The 15,393-nt window shown below is 37.1% G+C and overlaps 1 protein-coding gene across 1 annotated transcript in view; it reads left to right on the top strand.

The window, feature by feature from the left end:
- Positions 1–15,393, top strand: part of LAMA2 (laminin subunit alpha 2) — a 362,543-nt gene that overhangs the window by 292,444 nt on the left and 54,706 nt on the right. The window contains exons 40-41 of the mRNA XM_069851862.1: positions 2,164–2,302; positions 8,521–8,623. Coding sequence (XP_069707963.1) covers positions 2,164–2,302; positions 8,521–8,623 — 242 coding nt within the window. The remainder of the gene's footprint in view (positions 1–2,163; positions 2,303–8,520; positions 8,624–15,393) is intronic.

Here is a 15,393-nt window from a genome sequence, read left to right on the forward strand (position 1 = left end):
CTGATAAAGTGCCTGATACTTGTAAAATATGCAGTGCAGTCATGCTACTCTAGATATTCAGTCTAATAAATGTTTTGAAGAGTACATAGAGTAATGATAGCTGTGGTTTCCAAGGTAAAAAGGATTCAAAGGGCACTGCTTCTAGAAAAATGTGGCTTTTGTAAATGGTCTGTGTGCTGTTTAATTAGGAGATGTCAGATTTGTGGTGCATCTCCAGGCCCTAAGTAGGTGATGTGTGTCACATTCAGCCACAATACTGAATTGGGATATAAATATCCAAATAAATGGTAGGTTGGCATGGAGGAACTAAGAAGCAGAGAAAATGTAGTCAGAAAAGAATACTTTACCTCCTCAATGAAATGTTGGCAAGACATACTTTGAGATAGAGGTTTTTAGCTATGCTAAATGGACATTTTTTAATGGGCGTGTGCACATGCTTCTGTCTTAACATAGGTTGACAGTTTGACCTTAGAGATGCTCTGATAGTGTTTTAGTTGCATTCACTGCTATATAGCAGCACAATGTGTACTTCCACCTGATCCAGACATCAGCCTAAGTTTCTCAAGGTGTGCTATAAAAATGCAGAATCAATTAAAAACTGTATCTAAAAGCAAATTGTTCAATATTAAAATTTCTAATGTGGTCAGATAAATAAATCCAAAGGAGAAAGAAATACTAAGGTGCTGTGTAATCCTACATCAGGATAAATCTGTTTTCTTCATGCACTGACATTAAACAGTCATACTTTACAGGACTATACAGTCTCCATCTGTCTTAGGAATTAAAAAATATGTCTGTCTTCACAACTGGCACTCGCGTGTCTTTCAGTTAATACTAAATTTGCTGAAAAGTACCATTTTGTCTTACAGTAGAAATTGAGGGAGAGTCCTTTCTCTCCAATCACATCCGAAGTCTTCAAATGGTATATTGATTGGTGGTGAAGATGTTCTCTTGAGAGTTAGAACACGGAACAGATCATGAATTTAACCTAGAAAAAAAATTGTTTTTTCTGTGTACAAGAAAGTATTTATAATAGGCTTCTCCCTTAGGAGTAATTGCCTGCTGATAAGTAAATACTATTTGTATTTGACAAATTCAGTTCAGTTCCTTCCTAACCAGGAGGGATTTGGACCATATTTCTAAGCAGTACTTGAGCTACTAGCTAGATAGCTATTCTGAACTATGCGTTTCTCTTAAATGAGCATCACAAAAACTTACTATAGTCTAGTGAGGTTTATCTGTAGTTGAGGAAGGAGATATGTTTTTCCAGGAGTGATGCAGAGACAGCTCAGTAATGCTGTTTTAGCAGCAGTCTAAAGGTAAACCCCCTCCCTTTATTAACTGCATGTGGAGTCCAGGAAGTACAACTTCCCTTTTTGCATTTTGTAGAAATACTCATTGAAGCGAGGATTGGAGCCCAGCTGTCCCTAGAGGAGAGGTTAATTGCTAGGTTATAGAATGAATTTTTCTTTCTTATACACGCACAGTCTCTGACTATGTATTTCATACAAGCTGGAACAGGTCTAGCAGAAGTAATCCCTGCCCTCCTGTGTATCGCCATAAACCGTGATGACTAGAACATTTGCCAGAGCGGCAAAAATCCAAGTTCAGGTCTGGTTTTGTCCAGTTCAAGAAGGGTTTTTAACCTTTTAATCAGGAAAAGCATATGAAGTATTTGTTATGTTTTTCATTTTGGTCAGCAAAATTGACATTTAGGGTTTGGTTAGATGATGAGATCTCCTCCAAACCTGGTGTTTCTGTGTTTGGCAGCCTGACCAAGAAAACAGTTGTTCATAGGTTTTGCTTCCAAACATGCCTGTGATGATCCCCTTGTGTTCATAACCTATATACCCACATTGTGAATATATGTTATCTGGATTTTAGTGATAAGCACTATACTGTCTTTTCTCAGTGTCTTATCCATTTTTATCTAACAGAACCTTTTCTTTTAGCAAACATTGGGTTTTATGTCTTTTCACACAGATAAAATGTGAACGTCATTAAACACATGATGCCAGAACTCCTGAAATCTCAAGTGTATCATTGCTCTCTAAAGGAATACCTTAGAAATACAGGCTGTTAGGTTTGAAAAAGTAGGATACTGTGTTCTGTTGTGCTCTGATAGCGAGTTTAATGGTGTGTTTACTTTTCCTATCCCAACAGAATCCTTGCTGAAGCCAAAAACCTCTCTTTCAATGCCACACTTGCTTTCAATGCTTATACCAACATCAAGGATAACACAGATGAAGCTGAGAAAGTTGCCAAGGAAGCCAAGGATCTTGCAAATGGAGCTATGCAAGCGGTAAGGAAAATAAGTAAATTGGGAAGAAGACTTAGATTTTTTTGTAGCACTACCTTATCTCAGATCCATGTTTTGCCATCTTATGATTCTATGTAGAGACTCCTGCCACTGTAGATTCTCGTGTCAAGATCTGAAAGCTATGCCCCTGTCAGAGCTACATGTAACTTCAAACTCCATGCCCATTTGTTCCTAACTCCTGTTGTTTATTTTTCTTTCCCTTTTGTTTACTATTCTTCTTCCCTCTGTCTTCTGCCTTTTAGTCTGTCTATGGCTAAAGCCAACAGCTGTTGCAGGGAAGCTTTGAGATGTGGAGTAAAGCTAGTTTATATTTAATGAATGTTTTGTGCACATCTAAAGAGCTCCATACTTCAATTAACTCTTCACCCTCTAGTTCCACAGAAATACTCAGAGGCATTTCTCTTCGCCTAGGGTGAAATGCATGCACCTAGCAGAGTTCTAGAAATTGAGAATTTTAGAAGGGGAACAGAAAGTTTTATTCATATAAACCATAAAACTTCTTTTGTAAACTTCACCATTTTTCACAAAGAAATCTTATTCTCGCTCTGAAGAACTGCATATAAATTTTCATAGAAAGCTGAGAGTACTTTTAAAAATAGGATTGTAAGGTAAAGCCAGCTCTCCAGCCAGAGTCATAGTGAGGAACTCAGCTCCCTAATGCATATACTGCAAGCAGAAAATATTCTGAGCATAGCCAGAACTATTTTTTTATGTCAAATATCAAAGGAGTTAATGGCTGATTTGTGGAAGTCAGTCAGAGAGCAACTGACATGCACTTTACAGGCACACAGAAACAAGATGAAGTGGCAGTATAATGTGAAATTGCCAGACCCTACATTTGATAGAGAAACATGTAGATGCACAGAAACAACTTGTAGTTACAGCACTTGTTCATGAATAAAGGTAGCTTGCAGAGAGCTACTTCAGTCAAATGGATTACAAGAATAGCAAAAGCAATAACATGCTGTAAAGGTCGGTATTTAGGAGAGAGATAAAGTGATCTAGCACTGCACAAAAAAAATAATATTTTTAGGCTGTTTACATTGTCAACTTCTATTTAAATAACACTAATTACTATATTTCTCTCGTGATGAAAAAAGTTCACCTCACACATTAGTACACGCTAGTTCTCTTATTTATTTCAGTGGGACTCCTAATTATACTTCAGAGGTAAATAAGGAGCTGTAGATTACTTTTTTTTTCCTTCTTATTCGGATTTAGTACTGGTAGCTATGTTTTACTCCTTTAATGACTCACATTAAGGCAGGCAGCTGTTTCAAGGATTGAATAGGGAAAAAAAATACATGTACAGCAGTCAAGAAACAAAGCAAGCAATTACAGTATGTCTAGAAAAGAGAATAATCAGGTGATGACCCAGCTGATTATACCATGGAGAGAAAGTGGACAGATAATTTGAAAGGGGTGGAGGTGAAGATGAACAATATAATACAAAAACAAGTGAACAGCAAGGAGAAAGATTTAGATATTATTGCGGTTAGGTTGTATGCATTTCCATTGCATCTATTCGTTAGAGGGAGCTTGTTTTTGTTATAAGCTGTGTATGTGTAACAGGGATCTAGCTGATAAAAAAGGAAATGGAAGGAGCTGCAGACTTCTAAATGTAATTGACTTCATATAGAGTAGAGGTAATCAGATTGTTGCAGAACAGGATAGATTTTAACCACTACTTGGTAAGTGATCATGTGAGAATTTCAGGCTTCATTTAAAAAAAGTGTTAATTGTGAAGGTCAGTCGTCTCTTTGCTAAACTATTTGTTTGTTTTTATGTAAAGACTGTTGAAAGTTTGCTCGTCCTAGGTGAAGAGCTTAACTGCTAACGAGTTAAATCAGACTCCTCCTTTCTGTAGGCCCCAACTAATTTAGTTTTAGCTGAGCTTCAGCATGAGAGCAGGAGCGTACCCTCACTCAGAGCTGTGTGGAGAACCATGGTTCAAACACTCTCCTAGAAGGCAGCATTTGTGGATTTGAGTCCCCTCAGACTAAGCCCCTATAAACTGTATCTCCTCCTTCTTTAGAAAGTGCTGTTTGAGACCCTGTGTAGAAGACAAGGATCATGTCTTTCCCCTCCTTTTGAAAGATAGAGCCACATTCTCTTCTTTTTTTGTGAGCAGTTGTGGGTGCCAGTCTTCTGCAAAAGAATCTGATCTCCAGATACTAGCAGGTAACAGAGAAAAAGGATGAAGTTCACATACATCCCTGAGACTAGCCTTTTTTGTTGACCAGGGAATGAAGGTTTCCCAACAGCGGCAAGCTGGTGCATGAGCTAGATATGGTAGGGACAGGATTAAGTTTCAGATTCCACTCTGTAAGTCACTGGAGCAAATAATTTACAAGAACTTTAGTGATATCTTGGTGGGCTTTTTTTTATTTTGGTTTATAATGGGAAAATTACTTTGTTTTCAAATTAAGCTAATGTTGCTAAAGCAGGAACGAAAAGATGCTTAAAATCCATCGTGATTACAGGCAGCCTGATAAATGACTGGGAAAAAATGTATTAAAAATATGACAGAAAAATTCCTCCTGAGCTTTTTATGATGGATTTGCTCTCCCCTTTAAAAGCAAAATAAATTTATCACAGATGAGAAATCTCTAGCGTTCAAGCAGCTTCATCATACCATTACTTAGCCAAGGCAGAAACTAACTGAAAAGAGGAGTCATGTGAACGGATCAAGCTTGTGTCTCACAGATCATAGTTTTACAATACATTTTGAAAAAGTGTGATTATTCATAGGCTTCTTGGAACTGGAACCACAGATGACATATTAAGTGTTTAGGGTCCTAATTCCTTCTTTTGACTTTGTTTGTAGCGGTCCTCCAGTAGTTATACTGGGTATCTAGGTTTCCTTATGTGGTAATGGCATAAAGCTTCCTAGCCATCCTCTTTGTGAGAATGTCCTGAGGGGCAAATAATTTGTAATGTTTTGGTACTTCAGAATGCTCAGCTGTCTTCAGTACTAGTTAAAATGAGAGTAGCCCTAAGTCTTGCATAGGTGAAAACTTCACAGAATGTAAGCGTATGCAAAAAGAAAATAATTAAGTTCAATAAGACAGAACTATTTTGTACTGATGTAATTTAACACTTAGGTCTATAAAATAACTTGTATGTGTACAAGTTCACGTACATGATCCTCAAAACTGTCCCAGAGCACATGCATCCATGCTCAGCGCTGTACCAAAATCACCAACATGCCAGCAGGCTTGGGCAATGTGGTGCCTACTTCATGCTTACATCCATTCATGAAACCTCAAAAAAAAAATCCTTTCTGCAAAGTCTTTAGCAATTCTCAGTCTGATACATGTTCACATCATGTCCAGCATGTGCTGTCAGAGGAGTCTTCACAGAATGATGTGACTGTGGCTGATCTTATTCAAACTTGCAGCATGAAGCACATTTTCCTGCTAATGAGACAAGTCAATGATTCAGATAGTCATCCCTGGGAGATCTAGAGAGATTTCCTGTATCCCAGAAGAGTGCTATAACCCACCAGGCTATGGGCTGAACAGAAATCTTTCTGCAAATCCTACAGAACTGGGCTGTTTGACAAACACACAGTTCAAGATTCAAAAAAAGGAAGACAGGGGGATATTCTTTCTAAATTCTTTCCTTACCCAAAATTTTCTGCTAATTATAAAGTCATTGATTTTTTCCTGTAATTTGATAATTTTTTTTTTCTGTTTCAGTTTCTTAAAATTCTTCCTAAACCATGGATAGGAAAAAAACAGACAATTAAGGGTGATCTATAGTTTCAGTGGGAGCATTTTGTATTATACAACGGCACTTGTGCCTCTAAACTGTGATTGAGATTGCATTGTTTGGATACATAATGAGGTCCCACTATTACCACAGGGTGCTACAAGCAGCCAAGCTGCAAAGGGTTTGCATGGATAGGGTAGGGGTGTGAAGGAAGGCACAGGGTAAGGAAGGTACTATCCCTGGCCTATGGATGCTATGGAAGAGACAGCATTACAGCAAAATAGATTCCTGAGACTCCAGTTTACATTGAATCAAAAATTTCAGTTACTTTTCTTTTACTTTATCACAGCAGGCATCATATTTTTGAACATAATATGAAAGACCATTGACTGTTAGCCTTACTAAATCCCAAAGCGGTTCATCATGACTCAGACTTGCCAAAAGCACCCAAACTCGCCCCACAGAAAGCCAGAAAATATTTGGGTTTTTTCATTATTGACTTCATCATAATTCAATGTCTCGTGGTCCACAAGAAAAGCTAGCCAAAAAAATGTTTATTTTGCAGCAGATGTCTTGATTAATCCTCCCTTTCAGAATTATCTTAATATAAATATAAAATAAATCAGCATGAGTGTATTTGTCTCTGACGTGTCTTTTCTAGTATTAATTTTATGCTGTAATCTGTTTCTCACTAATTGTCAGCACATGCCCAATTATTGTTCCTGATTTGATGAACAGCTTGGTTAAGCATTGTATATCTGTCCTTGTAGCTTCATTGTATTGAATATAAACTGCTCTAGCAGCCAGCCAACCAAGCCTAGTCCTTTAATATTAACATTCACTATTTTTGAAGTCCACGACCCCAGAGTGATCATACCCTGGGATCTATTGCTAAGGAAAAGGCGTGTAAAAGTATTATCTGACTTGGCGGATGCATCTGCCACAAAATCTGGCCAAACATTCTTTCTTCAGGAGCAGTCTTAACTGAATAGTCTGCTTAATTGAATAGTCTTTTCTTTTCATTTTTTTCTGACTTTATATGTAGTTTTCTGTTATGAATGCTGCATGGATTATATGATAAGAAATATTTGTAAGAAACTAATTTTGTTCATGTTTTTAATATATCCTTTCCTCTGAAAGGGATTTGTGTACAAGCTTAATATTTCAGGTGAGCTTGGAATTATGGCAGTCATATGGGCCTTAATTCTTAAAACCATTTAGTCTGTGATGAAAGCTAAGTATACTTAAATCCTATGTAAAATCCTATCTTTAATAGTTGTATCCATGTGACGTGGCAACATATGCCATGAGATATCCCATAACAAAAAAATTGGTTATGGATTTTGCAAGTATCCAAAGCATTGCCCAAGTTTTTTTTTTTTTAAAAAAAAGAAATGGAGAAGTCCAATATACATTTTTTACTGTATCATCAAAAAACAACAAAGCCTCAGTAGTATGCAAAATATCATCTCTGGGCTTGTTCGTTATAGAGGTAATGAATAGCAATAATAACTGGAATTTATTTGACACATAGTTAATTTTTTAGTTTATATATCTGCCCTGGAAAATGAAAAGTAGCTGCTTCTTAATTACATACTAGTTACAAGGCTATGACCCGTGACTAACATAGAATGTTATCTGGCTGTCAGGAGTATTCTTAAATAAATGTATTCAGTATGATGTGTGACCTGAGTTCAGTATTACAAACTGAACAGTCAGTGGTTCAGAACCTAGAACATTTCCTACCAACTGAAAATACTAATCTAATTTAGAAAAATCATTCTATCTTTGATCAGTCTGTGCACTCAAGATAGAAATGGATGTTTTTATAAAGAAAGATCTTTAAGTAGAATGTTATGGTGAAGGATGGTTATTTATTATAGTAATAAAATTCTCTCAGATTAGCTGCAGTTTCCTCTTCTTTGTAAGCTATATTTATTTTACTGCATACTTTCTTTACTGACCTCACAATTGCAATTGTTGAATTTGATCACAACAGCATCTCTACTGTCAGTATTAGAATTTAGATCATCGTATACAGTCTGGCTTCTAAAGGTACTGTAGCTTCTGTTAGGGATATATACTGTTCTGCATGGTGGTGTGCCCATACCTAGAGGAAGAAACTCATGTTCAAGTTAAAATCTCTTTTTGTTTGTTTGTCTGTTGTTTTCTACAAAGTTTTACTTCGAGAATCAAACCCATTTCTTGAACACTATAAACATTTTCTCTTTTTAGTAAAGTCATCACTGATATTCCAAAGGAGATGTGGCATCTGATAAAAACAAAAGAAAACTAATTAAAGAATTAATTAGTTTTTTAAAATAGGGGTTTTATTGCTTGCAGACCAATATAGTGGTAATGGGATATAATTCAGAGCATACTAATGTTCATTTAAAATATAAATACCTCTTCACTTAGACCATCTTCATATAACTTCAATGACTTCAGACTTTCCTGTACATATGGCATTGCTTGCTTTTCTACAGACATCTGGTCCTCAAGGATCGTTGAAGGATGGTGCCAAGAACTCTCTACAGAAAAGCTTCAGGGTCCTGAATCAAGCCAAGACATTGGAAAATGATGTTAAAGGTATGTGCAGTATATGGCATTCAGGCCCATTAAGTACAAGAAAAGCATTGTGATACTGCATTTCTTTCAGTTTGAAGCATTCCTTGTGCTTTAGCTAATTTACTGACTACAGTCTTGGGCATTGAACTTCATGAGGGCTGAGGTGGTTTGCTGGGAGTCCTGACGACATCATGAAGACTAGGTGGAGATTTAGCAGAGGACTGAGAAAGAAGAATTTAAATTTATATACTGAAAAAGAGACAATTAAGTTGACAGTTATGTCAAATTTTCTCTAAAGATGGGACTAACATCTCAAATGCACTGCTACAGATCACATACTAGCAAAATCTTCATTTTAGTTAAAATACAGTAGTACTGGAATTGTTTACTAAGGAGATTAGAGAGATCAGATCTTTGAAAATCTTTGAAAACAGGTTAGACAATCGTCAGTGAGGAATGACTGTTGGTCAAACGGAGAAGAATTATCCTTGAACAAACATCTGTTATGAGACTATGATTCAATGATCTTCTGATCATTGCAACCAAAGGCAGTTTATTTCTTGTGTCTTTATCCAGACAGATTGTTTTATAGGTCCTCTAAGAAAATACCTATTGCAGTACTGATGAAGCATCTGCTTAACAGTACTCACCACTTCTTTCTCCACAGCAGTCTTAGGAAGGAATTGAAAAAATAATTAATTTCAACTAAACCTCAGCGGAAATTAGCGTGATACAATTATCCACTTTCAAGTAGGCCAACACTGACTTTCACACAGCTGTATTTGTGAAAATGTTAAACATTACTGCTTTATTTGTTTAACTTTTACATAGATCAAAGAAAGCAATGGGAGTCTACAGTGTTTGTGCCACTGGTACAGTAAAGTCTGAGAGGAGGACCAGTTAACTGAGTCCTCTGTAGAATTGTTTTGAAGATCTTTCATCCAACTATTGAGTAATACTTTGTTTAGTCTAGAAAGAGTAACTACAAGTTCATAGCTTTGTGGTTTATTCCAATTTATTACATTGTAATCCCCTCCCTTTTGTAATTTGAATTTTTTTTGTTTATGTTTTGAGAAGCTTGTGTTCAGTCACGGTAGTTCTTGAAAGATTTTTTCATACTCAATACATTAGTGCTTAATCTGATTCAGTTGGGTGAAGCTATAATAGTGTTAACCTGGAATTAATCACAAGGATGGCAAAAGCATAGCTCTTGAAAACCTACGTGAGAAAACAGATTTAGAACTTGGAAGAAATAAAGACAAGGAGAAGAAAACAGCTATGAAATTGTATTTTTTGTTCATCATAGTATCTGAAAATCATCTGGGTTTGGGTTTTTTTTATTTCATGCTTTAGAACTAGAAAGATCGCAAACAGTAAATATACTAGGTTGAGATTTAAACTGCTTGTCACAGAGATGATGCCTGAAGCTTCCCTTGAAGCTTCCCTATTATATATGATCCCTTGAAGCTTCCCTATTAACTACCAGAGTAGTTAATATACTTTTTATTAGAAGCAAGACAGATTTTTACAATAGACCACAGTCTTTCAGATTTTAACACACAAAATTTTCATTGACCTCCTAGGAGCTGCATAACAAAAAGCATACAGCATGAAGGATGAGATCCATGCAACTTAGAGTCATCTTTTGACTATTACGTTTTTGGTATTTTAGTTTCGGCAGCTCCAGGATTTCCAACTTCAGAACATGTGGATGAAGGGATTGAGTGCACCCTCAGTAAGTTTGCGGATGACACTAAGCTGGGTAGAACTGTCAATCTGCTTGAGGGTAGGGAGGCTCTTCAGAGGGATCTGAATAGGCTGAATTGATGGGCTGTGACCAACAGTATGGTTCAACAAAGCCAAGTGCAGAGTCTTGCACTTGGGACATAACAACTCCATGCAGCGCTACAGGCTTGGGGAATAATGGTGAGAAAGCTGCCTTGTGGAGAAGGACCTGGTTGAAACCCAGCTGAATGAGTCATCAGTGTGCCCAGGTGGCCAAGAAGGCCACAGTGTGGCCAGCAGGACCAGGGAAGTGATTGTGCCCCTGTACTCAGCATTGATGAGGCCGCACCTCAAATACTGTGTTTGGCATTGGGCAAGAAAGACATTGAGGTGGTGGAGCACGTCCAGAGAAGGGCAATGGAGCTGGTGGAGGGACTGGAGTACAAGCCTTATGAGAAGCAGCTGAGGGAAGTGGGATTGTTTAGCCTGCATAAGAGGAGGCTGATGGGAGACCTTGTCACTGTCTACAACTGCCTGAAAGGAGATTGTAGCAAGGTGGGTGTTGGTCTCTTCTCCCAAGTGACATGGGATTGGATGAGAGTAAGTGGCCTCAAGTTGTGCCAGAGAAGGTTCAGGTTAGACATCAGGTAAAATTTCTTCATCAAAATGGCCATCGGGCAGTGGAACAGGCTGTCCAGGGAGGTGGTTGAGTCATCATCCCCGGAGGTAAGTAAAAGACTGGTAGATGAGGTGCTCAGGGGAGTTTAGTAGTGGACAGGTAAGGTTGGACTTCATGATCTCAAAGGTCTTTTTCAACCAAATGATTCTATGAACTACTTAACAAGTAAACATAATGTTTAGTAAGGTCATAAAGCACAACGTCATTAATTACATTTCACTGTCCTACACTGAAAGTTAAAACCATTATTTTGTTGTTGCAACTCTGAGAAAAAAATGTGACTAGTTACTAGTAAATCTTGGATGTATATGCAGAGTGTTCTTTATTGCAACTCTACTGCCAAATTCAGTACAGATCTAGGGCTGGAGGTACATGTTTCAGTAAATGTGTTACAGAAAATTACCAAACTATGAGAGGAGTCCATTGCACAAGTAGCATGGCTGAAGTAGAATGATTAGCATCAGTGCCCTTTTCTGGAATGCAAACTGCTGCAGTTTGCTATGGCTAGTGTGCAGGAAACACTAAAAGAGCAGTGCTGCCTCTTCACTGCTGCAGTCTTCTTCTGAGCTGACTAGGTGCCACAGAGAGGAGTCCATAGCTTTATGTGCTCCCCAGGCAGTTGTAATGGAGTAATGGTATATTCCACACAGCACAGCGCCCTGTTCTCAAGATAAAATAAAATAGTGTCTTTACTTGGATATACATCAATTCAAAGTGCCCACAAAACTGTCCAATTTAAGCCTGGGAAAAGATGTATTACAACCTCATTAAGGCATTTACTTCAGAGATTTTTGAAAAAAAAAAGTACAGTATTCTTCCATTGTGTGCTAGTGATAATTTGATACCAGTTTCATAATTGAGAAGCAAGAGTCTAAAGATTCATAAAGCAGTCCTAATGATAGCATGGAGCAGTGCTTAAAATGCACATATTAGATCTTTCTCTATGTTCTTTCTGATACTTTTTAGATTTAAAGTGCTTCATACAAACATTCTGAACCTTTTTCAGTATGTGGTTTTGCATCTGATAAAACATGGCCATGCTCCTTGGTTTGATCCACAGAAACCAGTTAATGCTATGCCTGGAATGTAGATTGATGAGAATAAAATGCAATGACCAATTTCTTAGACTTCTTTTTTCCCCCACCCTGCTTTTGCTCCAAAATGGTGACATTATTAGTGTTATAAACATAATCCCTTCTTGATGTCTTGATGTCTCCACAACAGAAAGTGAGAGTTGAGTGTCAAACTAATAGAAAGATATTTTTTTACAATTCTTATAAAGCCACCCTGTTCAGAGTCTTGACTGGAAGTGCAGAATGAATGATGGGCACTTTATGGAGATCTAGTAGACAGAAATAATGATTAGTTTAAAATCTCTCTATCTGCACTGCAGGTAGTGCATTAGTTAAAGTAATGAAGACCCATAAGCCACTCAACTAATGCACACTCCAAAAATCCAGGCTGGGCTGTGATGAAAGTGGGAGTGTTTTCTTGCTACATTATGACATTCCTCTGGTTTGTGGCCAATTAGACAAGTTATAAAACAGCTCTTAATCATGGAAACGTTTTATATTACCACCAAAAACTGCTGAAACAGTCCTTACAAAGCAAAGCTTCTGACAGCAGCTATTATAATGGAGATAGAGTTATTTCTTTCTCTCTGTGAGGCTGGGAGTTACAAGGAATAACCCTGATGGGGGAAGAACAAGCTGTATGTAGTGCTCTGGCTAAGAAGGACATTTGAAATTTTGGCTACAAATTAGTGAATACTGCTCCTGCCAACTTCATTCTCTCTGTGCCTTAGGGGTTTTTCCATTTGCCAGAAGCAATATTTCTTCCTTATAATTTTGAATTTACTGTTTTAAAAATGCACTTGCCCCACTGCAGATTTGAGACTATACACAGACTTTGTCAAAACTGGTCAGTGGAAAGTGAAAATAAGATCTATAAACTCCTCTGGAGCTGGAGACTGCTGTCAGGTGACTACTAAAATTCAGCTCATGTCATTTTTTTGCTTAAGAATTGACAGCTTGAGGGGAACTTGTCTTGTCTGACAACACATGAATATTTTTAGTTGAAACATTTTCCACCTGATAGACACAGCTAAATCCCTTGTTTGAGCATTCTCCTCTGCTTTGTAATTTTACTGACCTGGCATATTGCATTCACCAAATTATTGCATTAGTTTGGGGACCAGCATAATATTCATGCAAAAACTGCAGTCAGTGCTGCAAGTAGTCATTTTACAAAGTTTACCATCGTTAGCTCCATTTGCCTAGTTACATTTCTTTCCCCTGTTTGTTCCTAATGCCAGTTTATAAGTCTTGTGTGTTTTAGGGGAAAAAAAAATAAACTTGCAAACCATCTTCCTCTTTATAGGGTTAGGCTGTGGGGAGCAAGAATGCTATTTTGAAGAATTGAAACAAAGATAACAGAAAGCGATAGGTGTAACTGCTAGTCCATTTGTGCAGAATCCAATCAATTAAAAAAAAACCTGCATATGTTGCTCCTTGATATATTTCCTCTCTTATTCTGGTTTTGGGGTTCATGCATTGACTAGCATAGCCTTATCTTCTTGAACAGTTTCACATGATACACTGCATTTGGTCATACTATCAGAAGATATCTTTTTTCCAGTAGTATTGTGAGGGTGGCCCATCACCAGTAATTAACCAGTGCCACCTGTGTATGTGATCTGCAGAGACTTGTAAAAATTTGCCTCTTGCAGAAGTACATCACTGTGTATAAACAGTAAGTTACGTCTAAAGTTCATCTTAAGGTGAAATAGGTGAATGCAGGCATATTTTTTTTTCCATTTGACTAATTTCAATTTATTGACTCAGAGGAAAAAGGAATAATTCTTTATTCAGTAATGCTGTGTTTAAATATGGAAATAGAAATTGAAAATTGGAAATTTTTGTTCATGTTAACCGTGTTATACCTGCAAAGGCCTTCACAATTCTGCTTAATCTTTAGGGCATGCTATCAGTGATTAATAGATTTGTTGGTTTGAACAATAAATAGTATGTTGATCAGCATCCTGTACTATCTCTGTGCAAGGATAATGAAGTGAAAACAGAATAGAGATACGGTGCTCAGGATACTCCTCAATCTACACTTTAATGTGAATTGACAGTGCCTGGCTTCTTTCTGTGCAGACCCACTGACCTCTTCTAAGCCAGATAAACTACATTACTTGGAAAAATTTAGATTGTAGCTGTCTATATTTTGTCTAGCCTCCATGACTGACTGGAGGATCTCAAGCCTTCAAATCATAGCTACAGCATTCTTCATAAATGCTAGTAATTAAAGGACAGGGAAAAGCTGATGTGAGGCCACCTTGATTTACAATACGTGAAGATACTTCAAAATATTAAAACAACTGAAGGAATTAAAAGAAAAATATTAAACTAGTGGAGTCTAATATTTGCCTTCAGGGGTTCTAGGGAATGCTCCCTTATAAAAATCCATAAATTCAGTTTGCTGCTATGGTTACAAAGCTGAAAACAGAGGTCTGGAAACATGATTCTTCAGAAATATAACCAGGAGATAAGTAGCCGAATGTTGGATCTTGCAGAATAAAGCAGAGAAAAAGACATAATTTAGGAGCATGCAACAAAGTTAGTGCACCACCATCAGAAACAAATCAAATATCTCTGAAATATTAACACATTTTGTAAGCATTAATGTCGCAGAAGGCACCAGAAGCATTAAGCAAGTATCAGGCAGATCTAATTTCAGAATTAAATGGAGGAAATTAAAATGGTTTTACCAGTATTATTACTTAACAAGAAATGAACACGGATAAAATCTCAGAGCATTTAAGACCAGGATCTCATGAGTTCATCCTGATTTAACAACGTCACATTACCAGTAGCCTTGTTAAGCAGAGAAGACAAAAGTTCTTATTTAAAAATAAAGGTATTTTTGAGGAGAAGAGTGATCTTATAACTTTTATGATTTTTTCCTAACTTTATTCTAATATTAACTGTGCCTTTTACAGTTCACACCACGTCCTGTTCCTCTGCAGGATATTTTGCAGGAACGCAGGCTAAGCTCCAGTCACTCCTGCTGTCCTGTGTGTTGCTCTAATTTAAATAAAGCAAAGAGATTTCTTCATGAATGACATTTCAAAGGGTCTAACAACACAAGTATGATTCTCATTTAAATTCCATCCTCTATTTCAGTCTTGCTATAGTCTTGAAAAAATTAGTTAATGATTTCTTGTAGGCAATATAGATTTTGTTTGATTTCTCTCTTTGCTAATTGTTTATTACACATCTAGTTCTAAGAAAGCTTACTTTTTTAGAATTTGTGGATAGTGAACCACAATCCCTCGGTTTAATCTGTTACTCTGTTAATTCTCTCACAAAAGGTTTACAGACCT

The sequence above is a fragment of the Phaenicophaeus curvirostris genome, chromosome 2, assembly GCF_032191515.1.
Source record: "Phaenicophaeus curvirostris isolate KB17595 chromosome 2, BPBGC_Pcur_1.0, whole genome shotgun sequence".
Classification (NCBI taxonomy): Eukaryota; Metazoa; Chordata; class Aves; order Cuculiformes; family Cuculidae; genus Phaenicophaeus; species Phaenicophaeus curvirostris.